Source organism: Rattus norvegicus, chromosome 9 (genome assembly GCF_021556685.1).
Source record: "Rattus norvegicus strain SHRSP/BbbUtx chromosome 9, alternate assembly SHRSP_T2T, whole genome shotgun sequence".
In the NCBI taxonomy this organism is placed as follows: Eukaryota; Metazoa; Chordata; class Mammalia; order Rodentia; family Muridae; genus Rattus; species Rattus norvegicus.
The window spans coordinates 33,107,210-33,124,709 of NC_141542.1; the positions used below are offsets into that span (position 1 = coordinate 33,107,210).

The 17,500-nt window shown below is 45.9% G+C and overlaps 1 protein-coding gene across 1 annotated transcript in view; it reads right to left on the minus strand.

Annotated features, from left to right (window-relative positions):
* The window catches only part of Tnfrsf21 (TNF receptor superfamily member 21), a 74,604-nt gene that overhangs the window by 20,791 nt on the left and 36,313 nt on the right, over positions 1-17,500 (minus strand). The window contains 1 exon segment of the mRNA NM_001108207.1: positions 1,381-1,646. Within this exon segment, the coding sequence (NP_001101677.1) occupies positions 1,381-1,646 (266 nt within the window).

A 17,500-nucleotide genomic window follows, 5' to 3' on the forward strand; every position in this document is an offset into this window, starting at 1 on the left:
TGGGTTCAGCTTAGACACTAGCCTTAGAGGAAGAAAGTGCAGGTAGAATGTACTTCACATCTTGGAAGAAGAAAGAGACAGCCTCAGGAGGGCCTTAATAATGACCACCATGGTTAATACAGGACTAGCTGGTCTGGTGAACAGTAACTAAAAGCCACACTAATGCCAACCCTTTTGAATAGCAGCATAATATAGGTGTTCTCAGCCTCACGAGAGGGAAGAAACATTAGCCATCATAAATGAGTCATTTATACACTAAGAGTCCATTAACTCCTGGGGCAAAGTCCTAAGGCCTCAGTAGTGCCACAAAACACAGGGAAGGCAATTCCACCAGAAAATGTGAAGAGCGAGTCTTAATTATGCCCCCTGCTTTCTGAGTCTCTAGCTTGACTCGACAAATCTCCGAGAGAAGCTACGGATGGTGGGCTGTTCCACACTGTGCAGTTGTTAAGAACTGGCAGCCCGGAATCAGGCTTCTTGGCTCCTAAAATTAGAGTAAGAACAAGACCCAGAGTGTTGCAACACAATGATGCGCATTACTAAAACATGCAGTAAGGAGTTTTGTGTCGCCCTCTCAGCATGCACCGTAATACCCAGGCTACGGGAAAAAAAAAAAAATCAAGCTGGGAGCTACAGGATGCTTGGGAAACATGGTCTCTCAAAGTACAAAGGGGGAAAGGAGGGAGGGAGGAAGAGGTGATTGGATTTTCTTTCATTTTCGTACAGAAAAGATGAGAGAAAGAAGTGTGCATAAGATTCTAGCACACTGGAAGAGGTACTTTGTGCTTTAACTCACTTATAAACTTCTTATGCCCTTTAGGTTATTAATTTCCATTACATACAAGTCGCTTATTATTTATTTTATTTTAGTTAGTTTGGAAATTTTTTGTTTTGTTTTGTCTGTTTGTTTTGAAGACGGGTTCTCTCTGTGTAGTCCCTGGCTGTCTTGGAACTCACTCTGTAGACCTGGCTGGCCTTGAACTTACAGAGATCCTCCTGCCTCAGTCTCCTGAGGGTTGGAATGGATCAAAGGCATACGCCACCATGCCTGGCCACAGTCCACATACAGGAATCACCCAGAAAACTAAAAAAAAAAAAACCAGATGATTCACAATGTCCTCCCTTGGGGATTCTGTTTGACAGGCACACGGTGGGGTTCCAAGCATCAAACATCAGAAGTCCCACGGTGACTGTGAAACACAGCCAGTGAAGACGTCAGCCCTAAAGAGTAGAGATGCATGTGGAGCACGCACGCTCATGCCCACTCTTACCCCAACACCGAATATCAGCTGCTCTTCCATGCAACCATATCTGCTGAAGTGTGCAGTTCAAGGACAAACAGATTAATGGCAAAGCCCAACCTTGGAGGGCTCACATTACCTGCGTAGTATCTTCCATCAGCCCACGAATCTTCTCCACAACATCATTGCGTCGGTGCTGGCGCAAGGCGCTGATGAGCTGAGCAAGGCTGGCCTCAGGGCCCCGGATGGTCCAGTGCTGCAGAGCTGCATAGGCTCGTTCATGGTCTGCAGTGTATCCATTGGAGAAGGCAGCCACCTCCCTCTCGCTGGCGTTGCAAAGAAACTGATAGATGTCCTTCCACTGGCTTCCCACCTGCGCTGCTACAAGCTTCAGGATGTCAATACCTGTGCCAGGGATGAAAGGAAATAAAAGTATATGTAAGCATGCTCTAGAAGGAAGCTTTTCTGTTAGGCTGGGTCAGATAAATGAGTCATCTTCCATGAGTATTTGACATACACAACCCACCATAGTATTTGACATACACAACCCACCATGGGGACAGCTAGACACCATTAGAAACTATTTTGTAGAGGAGAGATGAGGATCAGCGGCAGAGCAGGCATGAGGGGCTGGATCAGATTCTTAGCAACACACACACACACACACACACACACACACACACACCACACATACACACATACCATATACACTACACACACACACACCACACACACACACACACACATACCACACAAACCACACACCACACACACACATACCACACACACCACACACCACACACACACCCCACACACACACCCCACACACACACACACCACACTCACATACCACATACACCACACACCCCACACACACCCCCCACACACACACACACATACTACACACACCCCCACATACCACACACACACCCCACACACACACCACACACACACACCACACTCACACACCACACACACACACCACACACACACACACACACCACACACACACCACACACACACCCCACACACACACCCCCACACCACACACACCACACACACACACCCCCACACACCACACACCACACACACACACACACACACACACACACACAGGCACACACACAGAGTCAGAGACAGAGAGAGAATAAACAAACAAATAAGTAAATAAATAACACGAATCTTTTGACAATAGATTAGCCTCCTGAATGCACAGCAAAAGAAGGGTTGATCTTTGTGATGCAACAAATTGTTTTCCCAAGAGCTGCTTTTGAAAGGAAACCAATCAAAGCAAACCAATCAATCTTTGTTACTAATAAATACAACTGTAATAAAATAAATCAGAACCACACACACACACACACACACACACACACACACACACACACACAGAGTGATGACTTCATGCATTTCAGAAAACCAGAAACCACAAATGAAGACTTTAGTGTTCTTGACACAGCCTTGGCTAAGTAATATGCAGATTCTAGGACCAGTGTCTTCTGTGTCAACTGACCACACATCCCAGTGTTCCAGTCCAACAGAGTCGTTCTTTAAGAGTAACTAGGAGGCTAGAGCATTGCTTCAGACATTAAGAGTTGGGACTGCTCTTGCAGAGGACTGAGTTCCAGCACCCATGTCCAGTGGCTGAAAACCATCTGTAACTCCAGCTCCAAGGATCTTATATCTTCTTCTGTCCTTTTGAGGGCACTGCACTCATGTACACATCCTCCCCCACACAGACAGACAGACAGACAGAGCCAGAGCCAGGGAATTAAACATAAAATAACATTTTAAAACAAACATGTACCACAGTGGGACATAGCAGCATGTGTCTATAATCCCTGAACTAGGCATCTAAAGGCAGAAGGGTGAGTTTGCAGACGGCCTAAGATACATGGTGAAACCCTGTCTCAAAAAGAAAGAGAAAGACCATCTATCTTCTCGAATGATTCCATGCTCAATGAGCAGTTTTCTGCCCTGTTATTCAGTCCTCCGTGTTGATGGGTAAGTTATGATGCAGACAGTGGCCCCAGTGACATCATACTCGTAGTACTTATTATCTTCCAGGTTTTGTGTTAAGGCGTTTAGCCCATGGAACATCTCCAGAAGACATTAATATTCCAACTGCACACTTGGAAGAAGAGAGAAATAACATCAGAAAAGTTAGGCTCCCACCATGAAAGTATCACAAAGGTAGATGTGGTTAGGACACAAGCCGGCTTACCAGGTTGGACTTGAGAACTCTCATAGAAGCAAGCACCATTAAATGTGTGAGTACATGACGCCTTCCATGACAGAAAAATGTTTTTGAGTAAAGAGTCAAGACTGGTAATTCTGTAAGATATCTTTACCCTGCCCCAAGATTTAACATCCACTAGTCCCACTCATCCACAGGATATAATCCAGGACTCTCCATGGATGCTTAAAAACAGAGTCCCTAACCTTGTAATCTGATGTCTTTCCCATCTTAACTGGCACCTATCACATACTGTAGTCCATACCTTCTAGTTTGAGGTATAAGACAAGACCAACATGTACTCCTTTTTCCTTCACAATTGAATAGAGGGCTCATTTTTACTGTGTCAACAGACCACATACCCAACTATTTCACCTCACGATAATCATTCCTTAAAAACATCTAGCTTAACAGGGCACAATCAAGTGTGCCTGTAACCTCAGTACTCAGAAGGTAGCGGCCAGGGGTGGGGGTGGGGTGGGGATGTGGGGGTTTGGGGATGTGTAGGTGTGGGGTGTGGGTGTGTGATACATCCTCAGTTATAGTTTTCTTTAAGTTGAGAATATCTACCTTTTCCCTTAAAGGAATTCTTCATGGCTTCCTTTTGACTTATCTGAACAGCTGGCCTTGTTACTTCACAGTCCAAGAGCACCGCTAAGCGAAATAATTATCTTAGCCTATTAACTAAGACAGCTAGCCACCGTGTGGTCATTAAGAAGGTAGCGTGCACCATGTGAGCATAGTGGGCAGAGGGATGGAGACTTCTGGTCAGAACGAACTGGATGCTAAGGACACGATACCTCATTTCTCCGGACAGAATGCACCTGTGGTAAAAGTGAAGGTTATTCCAGGGCCGTCAAGCTATCAGTAACTTGTCATCTCTGTGAACACGTGTGTTAGGCCCTAAATCCGATGGATCTAGGGTGGAATTAAAGCTCCAGATCCGCACACTCAGATAAGCACCTGGCCAAAGTCTCTGTCAGGCAAGGGCATCTAGTGTCTCCGGCTGTGTCTCTCTACAGTTCCAAGTTGCTTTAGCTTGATTGTGTGGGCCATGCTCTATGTCAATAGGAATGTGAGTGATTTCCTACACCGGAACTGTCAATGGTAGCCATGGCTTGAAAATAGCTCTTTATACCCAACAAGCAGCTAAAGACTCAGATGCAGATATTTGCACCCAACCAATGGACAGAAACTGCTGACCCTGTGGTTGAATTAGTGAAAAACTGGAAGAAGCTGAGGAGGAGGGCGACCCTGTAGGAGGACCAGCAGTCTCAATTAACCTGGACTCCCAGGGTCTCTCAGACACTGAGCCACCAACCAGGCAGCATACACCAGCTGATATGAGGCTCCCAACACATATACAGCAGAGGACTGCCAGGCCTAGGTTCAGTCAGAGAAGATGTGCCTATCTCTCAAGAGACTGGAGGCCCCAGGCAGTGGGGACGCCAGGCCTGGGAGACTGGAGGTTGGGGTGGGGACATCATCGTGGAGATGGGGAGGTATGGGACAGTCAGAGGGTGGACCAGGATGGGGGTAAATTTTTAAAAATAGCTCTTCATTACTTATTTCTTCTCAGATCAGGTCAAGTTTCCAAGAGAGGTTTAGGGAAGAAGAAAAGAGAATTAAAAAAAATGGGTTGGGGATTTAGCTCAGTGGTAGAGCGCTTGCCTACCAAGAGCAAGGCCCTGGGTTTGGTCCCCAGCTCCGAAAAAAGAAAAAAAAGAAAAAAAAATCCAGTTTTTGATGAAGATATTTGTGAAACAAGCTAGCAAATGCTTGTTTGTTTAAAAAACAAAACAAAACAAAACAACAACAACAACAGTAACTGCAGAAATCTCTCTGACAGCAGTGGTCTTGGTAAGTCCTCACCAGAAGTTCTTGCTTTGCCACTCAGTTCTACAGGGGTAGATGTGTCAGGACACCATGCATACATACAGGCCAAGTCAACCCCTAAAAACTCTTTTTAAAACCAAAGCTTCTAATAGGAGGCTCCTCTCTTGTCCACAAAATTAAAGTTATATATATATATGAGAGAGGAAGAGAGACTGCTACAAATAGATACACTGCTGTCCTCCTCACCGTGAGCCTCAGACAACTGCTTTCCACTTCTCCTAGCAATGTTTAGCCAGATGTACAGCTTTTGATCTCAAGCAAACAAGTCTCCTTCAAAAAGAAAAAACAAACCCGAGGCCTATTTAAAACTTTTGCAGGTAACCTGAAGAAACAAGCCAGCTCTTTGTGGCTAATGTGGTTTAGTGTGGTAGGCTCTTCCAAACACCAAAAGGCTTGTTACTCCCCGATTCTTAATTTAGGTCAATTTGGCTAAGACCGGTGGTGTCTTCCATGAAAACACGGGTGCTTTCACTTCTAAGTAGGGCCATTGTTTCCATTTCCATGATGTCCATGACAGTGTGGCTTTGGACAAGCCACTAATTGTCATGTGCATTTCCTCGACTTACAAGGAAGAGGCTCACCGTCATAACCGGCAGTCAACACTTCCTATGAAGTTAATCAGTCTTCAAAATTAGCTACACGAGTCCGGTGGTGGTGGCACACGCCTTTAATCCCAGCACGGGGGAAGCAGAGGCAGGTGGACCTCTGAGTTTGAGAACAGCCAGGGCTGTTACACAGAGGAAACCCTGTCTCAAAAAACAAACTAGCGGGGCTGGAGAGATGGCTCAGTGGTTAAGAGCACTGACTGCTCTTCCAGAGGTCCTGAGTTCAATTGCCAGCAACCACATGGTGGCTCATAACCATCTGTAATGGGATCCGATGCCCTCTTCTGGTGTATCTGAAGATAGTAATAACAGTGTACTCACATACATAGAATAAATCTTTAAGAAAAAAAAAAACTAGCAAATAAACAAAAAATAGCTACATGATTTTAAATGCTTCGCATAAGCTGAGTATAGAAACTTGAGGCTCGATGCATTTCACATTTCACATGCAAATGCATACCCTTTACAGCATAATTACAGACTCTAAAAGCCTTAAGACCGGTCCCTCATCCAACACTCTGGATTTTTTTTGGGGGGGGGGGTCACAAAAATAAAGAGAAAGGAAATAGGAAGAAATGAAAAGAAAAACAGAAGAACGGGGACAACGACACCTTCCTTCAACTCAAATGAACTTCAAACTAAATTTAAAACCTCCAAGAGTTGGGTTTCGCCTTGCCCTCTTCCCCCGTGAGGCGTTTCCATTGTGAAGTGCGGGTCAGCTCCACAGATGCGCCTGTGCCAGCAGGGCCCTTGGCCACTGCAGGCTCCCATTCTGGATTTGATAGTTTAAAGATAGAGTGGCCCTCCCAGGAGACAGCAGTCTTTCAGCGTATTGTCACCAAACCCTAGGGAGAAAACCAGTCAGAACTAGTCCCTGGTCCCGCCACTCCACCACCACCAGGGGAAAGAGAGAGGCTTATGGAATATTTTGTGGCTGACTAAGGGGCGGCAGCCACTGTGTCAGGCTAATTTGTGAGCATCACACTTTCTGAAATATGAGGGCAGAGACATTTATCAACAAAAAGTGGATCGGTATCATGGAAACAGAAAACGGTCAGACTTTGAACAGTTTTTCTTTAAAAAGAAAAAACAAAAGTGTTGGAGGACTGGGCTTGGTGGGCCTCCTGTAATTTCAGCTCTTAGAACATGGAGAGAGGGGAATCTCTGGAACAGGATGGCGGCCAGACTAGCTGAATCGACAGGTTCGCCCGAGAGACCCTGCCTTGGTGGGTAACTCGGGAGAGCGATGAAGGATGGTTCCCTACATCCATCTGCCTTTTGCCTCCAGGCGCACACAGAGACAAGCGAGCACTCCCATGCCCTTGTCAGCACATCACACACACAAATACATGCGGAGAAAGGGATTGGGGAGAAGCAATCCAACTGTAAAGAGAAGCGTTAGCGTGGTGCACCACATCGGAAAGGACGAGAATCGTGCTCCGAAAGACTTCAAGCACAGTTGTTATTCCGATGTCCCCTTTCCTTGTTGCTTTATATGTTATTATCCCTTTCTGAATGTTTTCACAACATATAAACATCAAACACATAAGCCACCCTTCATAGAAACGAGTTCTGTATCTGGGAGTTTAAACAACTCTAGATAAATAAACAGATGGACGGATGGACGGGCAGGCAGACAGATGACAGAAAAGGCCTTGCTCAGTTCTTTTGGTTTCTTTACTTGCTTTTGGTTTTGGTTTGTTTTCTTGAGAAAGGGACTCAGACGGCCCAAGCTGGCTTCAAACTCCCTGTCAGACCGAGTGAGGCTAGGGAGGTAGAGAAATGGACCAACCATTTTAAGAGCACACCGATCTGCAGAGGACAGAGACTTGGGTCTCAGCACCATGTCAGGTCGCTCAGGAGGACGGCCTATAGCTACAGCCCTCGGGCCTCCACCCTTCTGACCGCCTCAATCAACTGCGCTGGCACACACAACCTCCACACATAGGCGAACACACGGACACAATTTCAAAACTAAAATAACCTTTAAAAAAGGGCTGAAGGCCGCCTAAAATTTATGAATGCCCCGGGTCTAGCCCCAGGGAGGACCTGTTCCTCCACGCCCATCTCCAGCATGTTTTCTTGAAATCTGCATTTGTGCTGGACATGTACAGGCATTTTGGACAACGGCTACTCTGAGTAATACAGCAGAAAAGCTGTTTAGGAAGTATCCGCATTACGTGATGTATTATAAATTAATCCGGAGAGGATTTAAGATATCCAGGAGGGCGTGTATAGATTATATGCAAGTACGGGGCCATCTTATATGAGGGACTTCAGTAGCTTCAGGCTTTGGCACACTGAAGTAGGTCCTCGGAAGAGTCCCCCTTGGGTATCAAAAGATCACAGTACGTATGATATAAATGTCCTGAGACCAGTCTCCTGTGGACGTTAAAAGGCTGAGGTATGTGTCATCTATGGGTAGGGATACTGAAAGATCACTGTACTGTACAGCTGACATACGTGTATTTGTGGAGCAGTGTAATGTGAAATGTAGGTGTGAACATGAATATCTGTGCTGTTTTATGCCATTTTGATCCAAGCTAGCACCGTTTGGAAAGGAGGGGACTTCAATTGAGAAACTGCCTCCACCTGACTGCCCTGTGGGCAAACCCGTGCGGCATCTTCATGATTGGCAATGGACGTAGGAAAGGCCCAGCTCACTGTGGGCCGGAGTACCCCTGCGCAAGTGGTCCTGGGTGCTATAAGAAAGCAGGCTGAATATGAGAGGCAAGTTCATAAGCAGCACCTCCTCTGTAGCTCTGCTTCAGTGCCTGTCTCCCTGTTTCTGCCCTCCGTTGAGTTCCTTCCCTCATTTCTCTCACCAACCCAGCATGACCTGGTAGTCACATGACCTGACAGTCACATGACCTGACAGTCACATGACCTGACAGTCACATGACCTGACAGTCCACAAGACCTGACAGTCCCAAGCTCAACCAACCCTTTCCCTGCCAATTTGCTTTTGGTCATGGTGCTCTCTCACAATAATAGAAACTTTAACCCAAACAATATGTTAAGACCACTGTGCGTATGGCCTATAGATGCATGTAAACCTTAGAAACATGTATTAAATGCCTTTTATAGTATTGGTAATCTCAAGTAGAGAGGTTGGGACCACTACAAGGCCACTCGGCTTCTGCCATCATTCATTGGGAGTGGGACACAGGACAGTAATGTGATCAGTCCCTGTAACTCTGTCTCTCACTGAACATGGCCGTCTGGTGTTGATGTGAGCATATTCTAGACTGGCCATGGTGTGGATGCTTCTTCCTGGACTATTAGCACCACGCTGTCTTGAGGACAGTTAGTGCAGAGGCTAGACAGTTCATTTCTTTTCGTCAAAATTAAACCTTAACCATGGCAGGGGGGTTCTACAAACTCTGCACCAGCGAAAGTATCTGAGGCTTTGAGGGCGTGACAGTCTTTGTCACACGATTCCTCAACCATTGTAGTAAGGAAACAACCAGTGTTGGTACAAATGAGTGTACCAGGGTTCCAACACAATTTGATCTAGAGAACAGGTAGTGAGGTCAAGATGGCCATGGGCTGCAGCTATTTAAAGAGTGGATAACTAGCCACACACACAGTGCATACACATATTGACAGGTATTTTAGTGAAGATAATGGACAATCCCACTTGGTCATTAGTTTATAAATGAAACGACAGCAAAGGAAACAGAGATCATTTCCTGGCCTCTGTCCAAGTAAAGTTCCGAATCCTAAAACACAGATACAGTCACTGTGTGTTGGCCGATCTGCTTCGTTCAGACTTTATGGAAGGTCCACTCTCCTTGTACTTACATTGAAAATTATCAAGACCCTAACCCACTAATGGGCTGGCACTGACACCAACTTTGCTTTTTCAATGTTGCTGGATGCTGGAGTTCTGGAGACTGACATTCTCCCACCTCAAGGAGTCTGGTGGCCCTGACTGTCCTGGAGCTTACTGCCTAGACTAAGATAACTCAAACTATCAACTATCCTCCTGCCTCTGCTTCTCGGGTGCTAGGCTGAAAAGCATAAACCACTTTGCCTGGTTCTAATGATCAACAATTCTAAAGCAATTGTTGAGGGAATCAAATCATATGAGCCACAGGCTGCATCTTCCAGGAACTGCCTAGGAATGTAGGTGCCTTTGGATGTCAGGGGGAAATCCTGGAAACAAAAGGGTCAACATAGTAGAAAGACCATGAAATGAAAGTCACAAGATAAGGTTCCAAACTCCAACATCATGCCATTGGCAAAGAACAACCTCTTTAATGTCAGTGCCTACCTCTCCCCGGGTAGGAAAGGTAAGAAGACTTGCAAGGAGTCAAGTGTGAAACGATGGTTTTATCACCTTGGCAGTATCATAGCACATATTCCTCTGCCTGCTCGAGATCTGCACTGACAAGGATCTTTGGGAGAACGGACTATGAGACACTTGGTGTTCAGTGCTGGGTGACAAGTGACAATGGATTTCCACTGTTCCTGCTGCATGAACCTCACTACTACAGAGGTAAGTCACCTCCAAACTCACCTACAAGATAAGTGGAGGGGAAAATGCCACCGCCAGATCCCTACCACACACGGGATCTTCCAAGTGTGCTGATACTTTCCCCGTCCGTGGCAAGAAAGCCTAAGAGGCATGACGTGCTTAATAGTTTTTACGGACAAATGGTATTCTCCAGAACATGCTAAAGTCCTGAATTAGATGGTATCTGGGAATGCTGGGAGTCTCAGTCAACTTGACACAAAGCAAGACGTATCTAGGAAGGATGAATCTTAATTCAGAAATTAGCTCTATTAAGTTAGGCTGTAGGCACTTTTCTTGATTAATTATTGATGAGCAGGTGGTCCTAAGACATAAGAAAGCAGGCTGGGCAAACCATGGGGAGAAACCCATCAAGCAACATTCTGCCGTGGCCTCTGCTCCAGTTCTTGCCTTGATTTCCTGCCTCCGACGATGGATTATAAGTTGCAAAATGAAACAACCCTCTTTCTTCCCAAGTTGGTCTTGGCGATGATGTTTAATCCCAGCAGTAGAGCAAACTAGAACGCTGGGTGATTAGCTGGAAAAGCCCCATTCTTTAGAACAGCAGTTCTCAACCTGTGGGTTGCAACCCCTTTGGGGGTTGAATGACCCTTCTATAGGGGTAATGTATTAGATACCCTTCATATCATATATTTACATTACAATTTATAACAGTAGCAAAATTACAGTTATGGAGTAGCAATAAAAATAGTTCTATGGTGGGGTGGGGGATCACCACAACATGAGATACTGTCTGTTATTACAGGGCCACAGCATTAGGAAGCTTACTGTCAACTTGTTAGCTTCAAAGTGGAAAAAAAGTTTCCTTCTGTCATTATGAACACCTGGACTCTGACTTTTCCCCCATTGGAAGAAGGGTTGAAACTCTATTGTCTTCGGAGATATAAACATCTGAAATAATTGCCACCAGAAAGGGCCTATGTGGAAACCTTCCTTAGAAGAGAGGAATGAAAGGCAGAAGTCATGAGTCAGGAGAAACAAAGTCTGGCTGTAGCCACACGACAGACCCAGTGCCCTGGGCACACTGGTTAGTCTTTGTCAACTTGACACAAGCTAGAGTCACCTTGGATCTCTGAGGTAGGGAGTGTGCACATACAAAAAGTGATCCCAGGGTGAAGCCTGGAGTCTGCCACTATGTAAGGTCCCTGAGAGGAAAGAGGAACCAGCCAAGGAGAGCAGGAGGAAACAGCCAGCAATACAGGGCCGGAATAGGAGTCTGTAAAGGGGGAAAAGTATATCAAGGAAATGGCACACAAGTGCTAAATGCTGCTGCAGACCAAGCAGAGGAAGATTGAGAACCATGCTAGGATCACATGCTTAGACTACACAGAGCCAAAGTGTGGCTAACATACGACCTTGTTTTGTCACTCTGTGCAAGTGCATATGAAAACCAATGCCCTTCATGGCTCAGTTACTTTGGTCATGGGTTTGTTTTCGCCCCTAACAGGTATCTAAAAATACTGGTATACCTCACAATTGGTAATGCCACAGATTTGATCAAATGCAGCAGGAGGTATAGCCTTTAACCTACAAGTTTGGATCTCCCCATCTATCTACAAGTCTGATATAATCCACAAGCCAAATGCATTGAAACCAAACACATTGGACGCAGTGTTAACAAACCAATGATGTATGAAGACCCTTTAGCACAACTCCAGAATGTCCTTCTCCTTTGTAGAAGGTGTTTATGCCATACCTGATCAGGCTGATTTAAGGACACACATTAGGAACACTTTTTATTTCTTCTATTTGTAGTTGGATAGACTCCTGAAAATTTATATTATCATAATAAATTCCTTTCCCCTAAGGCCTAGAGGCAGAACTCAAGGTGGGCCTAGAGAGCACAGCTGCCTCAGATGCCTCAGGCCACTTGGCCACTCCATGCACTTGCTAATGAGTGCTCAAGGCTATTCCTCTAGCAGTTCCGTGTATTACGAAGTCCTCTGATAGGTTGGTAAAAGTTCTTGCATTGCAAACAATGAGGACCTGATTTTAATCCCCAGAATGCATTGGGGGGGGGGAATCAAGGTGTGGTAACAAACAGTGCTCTTGTGATCCCAGTCCTGGGAGAATGGAGAGATGTATATCCTTGGAGCTCATGGACCAGCTAGCCTAGCATCCTGGCCATCTCGGGCTAATGGGGAGTTAGTTACCCCGTCTCAAACAAAAAACAAGGCAAGGGCCGAGCATCATAGTGCATGCCTTTAGTCTCAGCGTTTGTGAGGCAGAGGCTGGCAGATCTCTGAGTTCAAGACCAGCTTGGTCTACAGGGAGGTTGCCAGGACAACCAGGGCTACACAAAGGAAACTTGACTCAAAAAAAAAAAAAAGAAAGAAAGAAAGAAAGAAAGAAAGAAAGAAAGAAAGAAAGAAAAGAAAGGAAGGAAGGAAGGAAGGAAACCGGGACAGTGAGGGGGGTGGGGGGGTGGGGCAAAGTGAACGATACTTAAGGAATAAAATCTAAAATCTGAGGTAGTTTTCTGTTCTCCACATGCACACTCACACTGTGCAGGAGTGCCCATGTGTTTGTATTATGGGTGCACAAGAGTGTGTGTGTGTGTGTGTGTGTGCGCGCGCGCGAGAGAGAGAGAGAGAGCGCTGAGATTAGCACTCAGAGGTAGAGTGTTTGCATAACATGGACAAGCCCTGGATTCTGGAGACTGAATAGCAATAAATAAAAGAGAGAGGAGACAGGGTGGGGGATGGAGTAAGAGCGCAGGGCCCTGAGCGTTCTCAAACAGGATGGTTCTGTCTGCAGTGAAATAGCATTCCTGAGAGCAAATGTGGGCTGTGAGGTGGGGGTCTGGGGTGGAGACCAACTGTTTCCACCCTGTAGTGGTGGCAGTCCTGGGCTAGAGCAGCAGGGCAGGACACAGCAGCCTCTGAAACGGAATAAGCCGCTGCCTCTCAGCCAGGCCTGGTGTTTACACTTCAAGTCTAACTTCCCATAGGAAATCTGGGCTGACTGGCAGGGTGACCGTCTGGGATTCTGGGTCAAGGAGTCTCCCAGACAAGAGAGGGCGAGGAGTGTTCAAGCTGACTGGTGTGGAGATAGCATCAAGCCACACAGGCAACCGGGCTGGAGCAACAGGACACTGTCACCTCTGACCCCACAAACCCCTTTTCCAAATAGCCTCGGAGATCTGCCAACCACTCTCTGCCTTTATTTTTATTTTTATCTTGTTTTTATGTATCATTTATTTATTTATTATTTTAAGTTTTCCACTCCAATCGGCTCACAGAAAGTCAGGAAACTGGAGCAAATTCTAAGAGGAAAAGGTTCGTTGTTTATGATAAACTGCAGGTGTTTGACTTCACAACGAACTGTGCTCTGCTAAGGGAAATACGGTTGCCGTGACTGAGCATGTTTTAAGGTGCAGTAGGGCGTGGTGGGGCACAGGCCAGTGATGGAATGCTTGCCTGGCTAGCATGGGCAAGACCCTTTAATCCCCGGCACCAAGAATAATAATGATAATAATCATCATGGCAATAACTTAGTAATGTGAAATGTCATACAACAGATGGAAAGCCGTCCAGAATGACAGAGCCTTCAGCTTAAAACCTGGCATTGCCCCACTCTGGCTATGTGACTTTGATGGTCAGTTTGCTCGGTGGTAGAGCATTGTGCCTTGGCTTAGAAAAAGTAGGCAATGACAGCTGGGGGTGGATGCTTGTGTATCCCAGCGCTCGGGAGACCAAAGCAGGAGAATCTTGCCCTTGAGGCTAGCCTTGGGCTGTATAATGAGTTCAAGGCCATCCTGGAACTATGCAGAAAAGAGAAAGAAGCAATGAATGTTTAATGGCAGCGGAAACCTTCTGTAATAGCAAATCTTTACGGTAAACTTGTGCAGATTCGGAAGCACCTGGGTGTGCCTGGGAGGTGTTTCCAGAACAAGTTAAACTGAGGAGGTAAAGCCCACTTTACAGGTGAGTGTGGTATTCCACACGCCACGCTCCCAGACTGAATTAAACTAGAGAAGTCGGAAATGAGCATTAATCTCCCTCTGTGTCCTGGCTGAATACAGCTACACAACCAGCCACCTCACATGCATACATCACACGCATAGCTCACACGCATAGTACGACTGTGCCTCCTACTATGAGCCAAATCAAACCTCTTTTCTCATTGCTTCTGACAGATATTCAGTCACAGCAACAAGAAAGGTACCTAATAAATCCTTTCCGGAAGCTTTAAAAAGCTTATTTTTTAGGGACCAGGGAGAGAGACATTTGTGGATAAATGTGTCTGTCACCAAACCTGATAATCTAATTTGATCCTCTGAGACCCAGGTGGTGGGAAGGAGAAAACTGATCTCCTGTAGTTATCCTTGGACTTCCATGTGTGCATGAAACACACACACACACACACACACACACACACACACACACACACACACACAGGGCACTCACCTGTCATCCACCCACTAACACTGCAAAAATCTCGGTGAAATTTTTACACATGAAAAACAAACGCATTCCCATATCCAGGACAGCACTGCCTCGTAAATCAAGTCCACAGCTGAGGTAGATCTACCGCTCTCCCTGGCAGGAGGAAGAAAGCAACCGAAGGATGTGCTTCCTTCACAGTCCTCACCTCACACTCGGGGACCAACAGAAACCTTTAAACTGGCGAATGAGGCCGAGGGAAACCATCTGTCCTTGCGTGCCAGGTAAGGCGGGATGACGTTATTTTTTCGTTCGCTTAGACAGAGTTTGAGACAGAATGGAAGAAATGACAAATGTTATCCCCAAAATTTCAAGACCGAAACCACAGCTCGGTTCAGCAGCAGGGTCTAAATCTCTTAAATAGGAACGCTAAGTAAACTGAGTCCCCCTTGTAGGCAAATGCTGCTGCCCTAAGCCAATTTTACATAGCATTGGGTCATAAGCATCATGCCAATAAGAGGCCAGCCAGCAAGCCAGCCAGTTTCTACTTTAACTTTCCTCTTTGAGTTTCAACTGTATATAGGAGGATTTGGGTGCAAGTTGGGGCTCTTCGTTTTCTGAGCTAGAACATCACTCTGTAGCCAGGGGTTGGCATGGAACTTACTACATAGCCAAAGCTGGCTTCACTCACAGTGATTCTCCTGCCTCACCTTCTAGAAGCTAGAATGACAGGCATGGGCCAGCACACCTCCAGCTCCTGATTGAACTTTTGCATCACGAAGAATGGGGTTTTAAAAAAGAATGAGATATTAAAGTTATTTGAACCTTCATGATACGCAGGTCTCGCAACCTTCTTCCATTTGCTTCTCCACAAGAGCCAAGCTAGAATTGCCTCCTCTACACCTCCTTCAAGATCAGGATCCTGTCTGGCTGTGCCTCGAGTGGTCCCTTCTCCCACATCCCTAGATGATTCCATTGCCCTAGGAAGAGTTTCCCTCGATACCAGTACAGGCAACCAGAGGAAAGGTCTTAGCCTCCAGCCTCTAAAAGGATTAGCATCTGACTAGCCAGGCAATACTCCTCTTTTCCTTTCCAGCTCCTTTTACAAGGGACAATTCGACTCTGTGGCGTTTTATGGCCAAAGTTCCTTGGGTAAATATTTTTTTTCCCCTGTAGTCATTTCTCTTGCTACCCATGACTCATTTAATTTGACCCATAAGAATTTCTAACTGGATTAAAACATTGGGTCTCTGTCCTGAGCTCGGATCTCCACGAATGCCTCCCTGCAGCTCATGGCGTTATCTTTGTCGGGATCAAGGAGCCAAGCTAGTAGATCTATCACTATTATGTGTGATCTCATTCAGCCCATAAGAGGAAGGCCGTGAGAGAGGAGCCAGTCCCACAACACAGATGAGAAACTGAGGCTCAGGAGTGTATCGCAGATATTTAATCCTCAGTGAGGTTGAGTCATGACCTTCTTCTGTCACTGCACCATGCAGCTTCCTAGGGACTAAGGGCTCCCTGGTCCATCTTTACAAGTCTTGAATGTGTCTTTGTGTGTATGTGTATGCATGTACACACGTGTGTGTCATTTTTATGTGGGTTCTAGGAATGGAACTCTGGTCTTCAGTCTTGCAAGGCAAGCACTGTACTGACTAAGCCATCCCTTCAGCACTTGTCTTTTAACCTAAGTACTGTTAATGAGACTCCCCCATATCTGTCCATTCTCCATACAGGACCATAGAAAGGCAGACATGTAGGGGAAATTGTTTTAATAATAGTACAGTTGTGATGGTCTGGCTTCCTTCCAACTGTCTGTCCACATCACAACCCTCCTTCTCCATGAAGGACAGAAGCAAGAAGCAGTGTTTCTTATAACCAGCTGGAGTCTAAGGGCAGGTGCCTCAGTGCCAGTCCAGGCCTGCTACCAACTGGGTGTGAACTCGGGACACTGGATCTTCTTATACTTCTGTTCCTGGTAGGCAAAAATGGGTACAATATTCACACCATAAAGTTTTCCTGAGAACTAAATGGAAACCACAGTGCAGTATTTCACAGTGCAGGGTAAGCATTTGAGACAAGTGAACTATGACTTTTTTTTCTCTCCTCCCAAACCAGTCTTAATAATAGAATGTTTTTCTAAATTGGGCTGAGGATATAGTTCAATGGGTAAATCCCTTGTTGTACATCATGAGCACGTGAGTCTGAATCCTGATGCAGCAGTGAGATCTGTAATCCTGGTGCTCTATTGGGACATGGGAGGCAGAGATAGGAGAATCTCCAGACGATGTCAGATCAGCTTGGCAGATGTAGACAGTAAGGAACAAGAGATCCTGTTCCAAACAAGGGGGAAGATGAACACTGATGGTAGAGGTTGTCCTCTGACCTACACACACACACGCACACACACACACACACACATACACACATACACACACACACGGGCGCACATGCACATGCACATGCACATACGTATATATAAAGAGAGAAGGGGAGAGAAAAGAAGGGAAAAAGGGGGAGGGAGGAGAAGGGAGGGAGGGAGAGAGAGAGAGAGAGAGAGAGAGAGAGAGAGAGAGAGAGGAGAGAGGGAACATGATAAA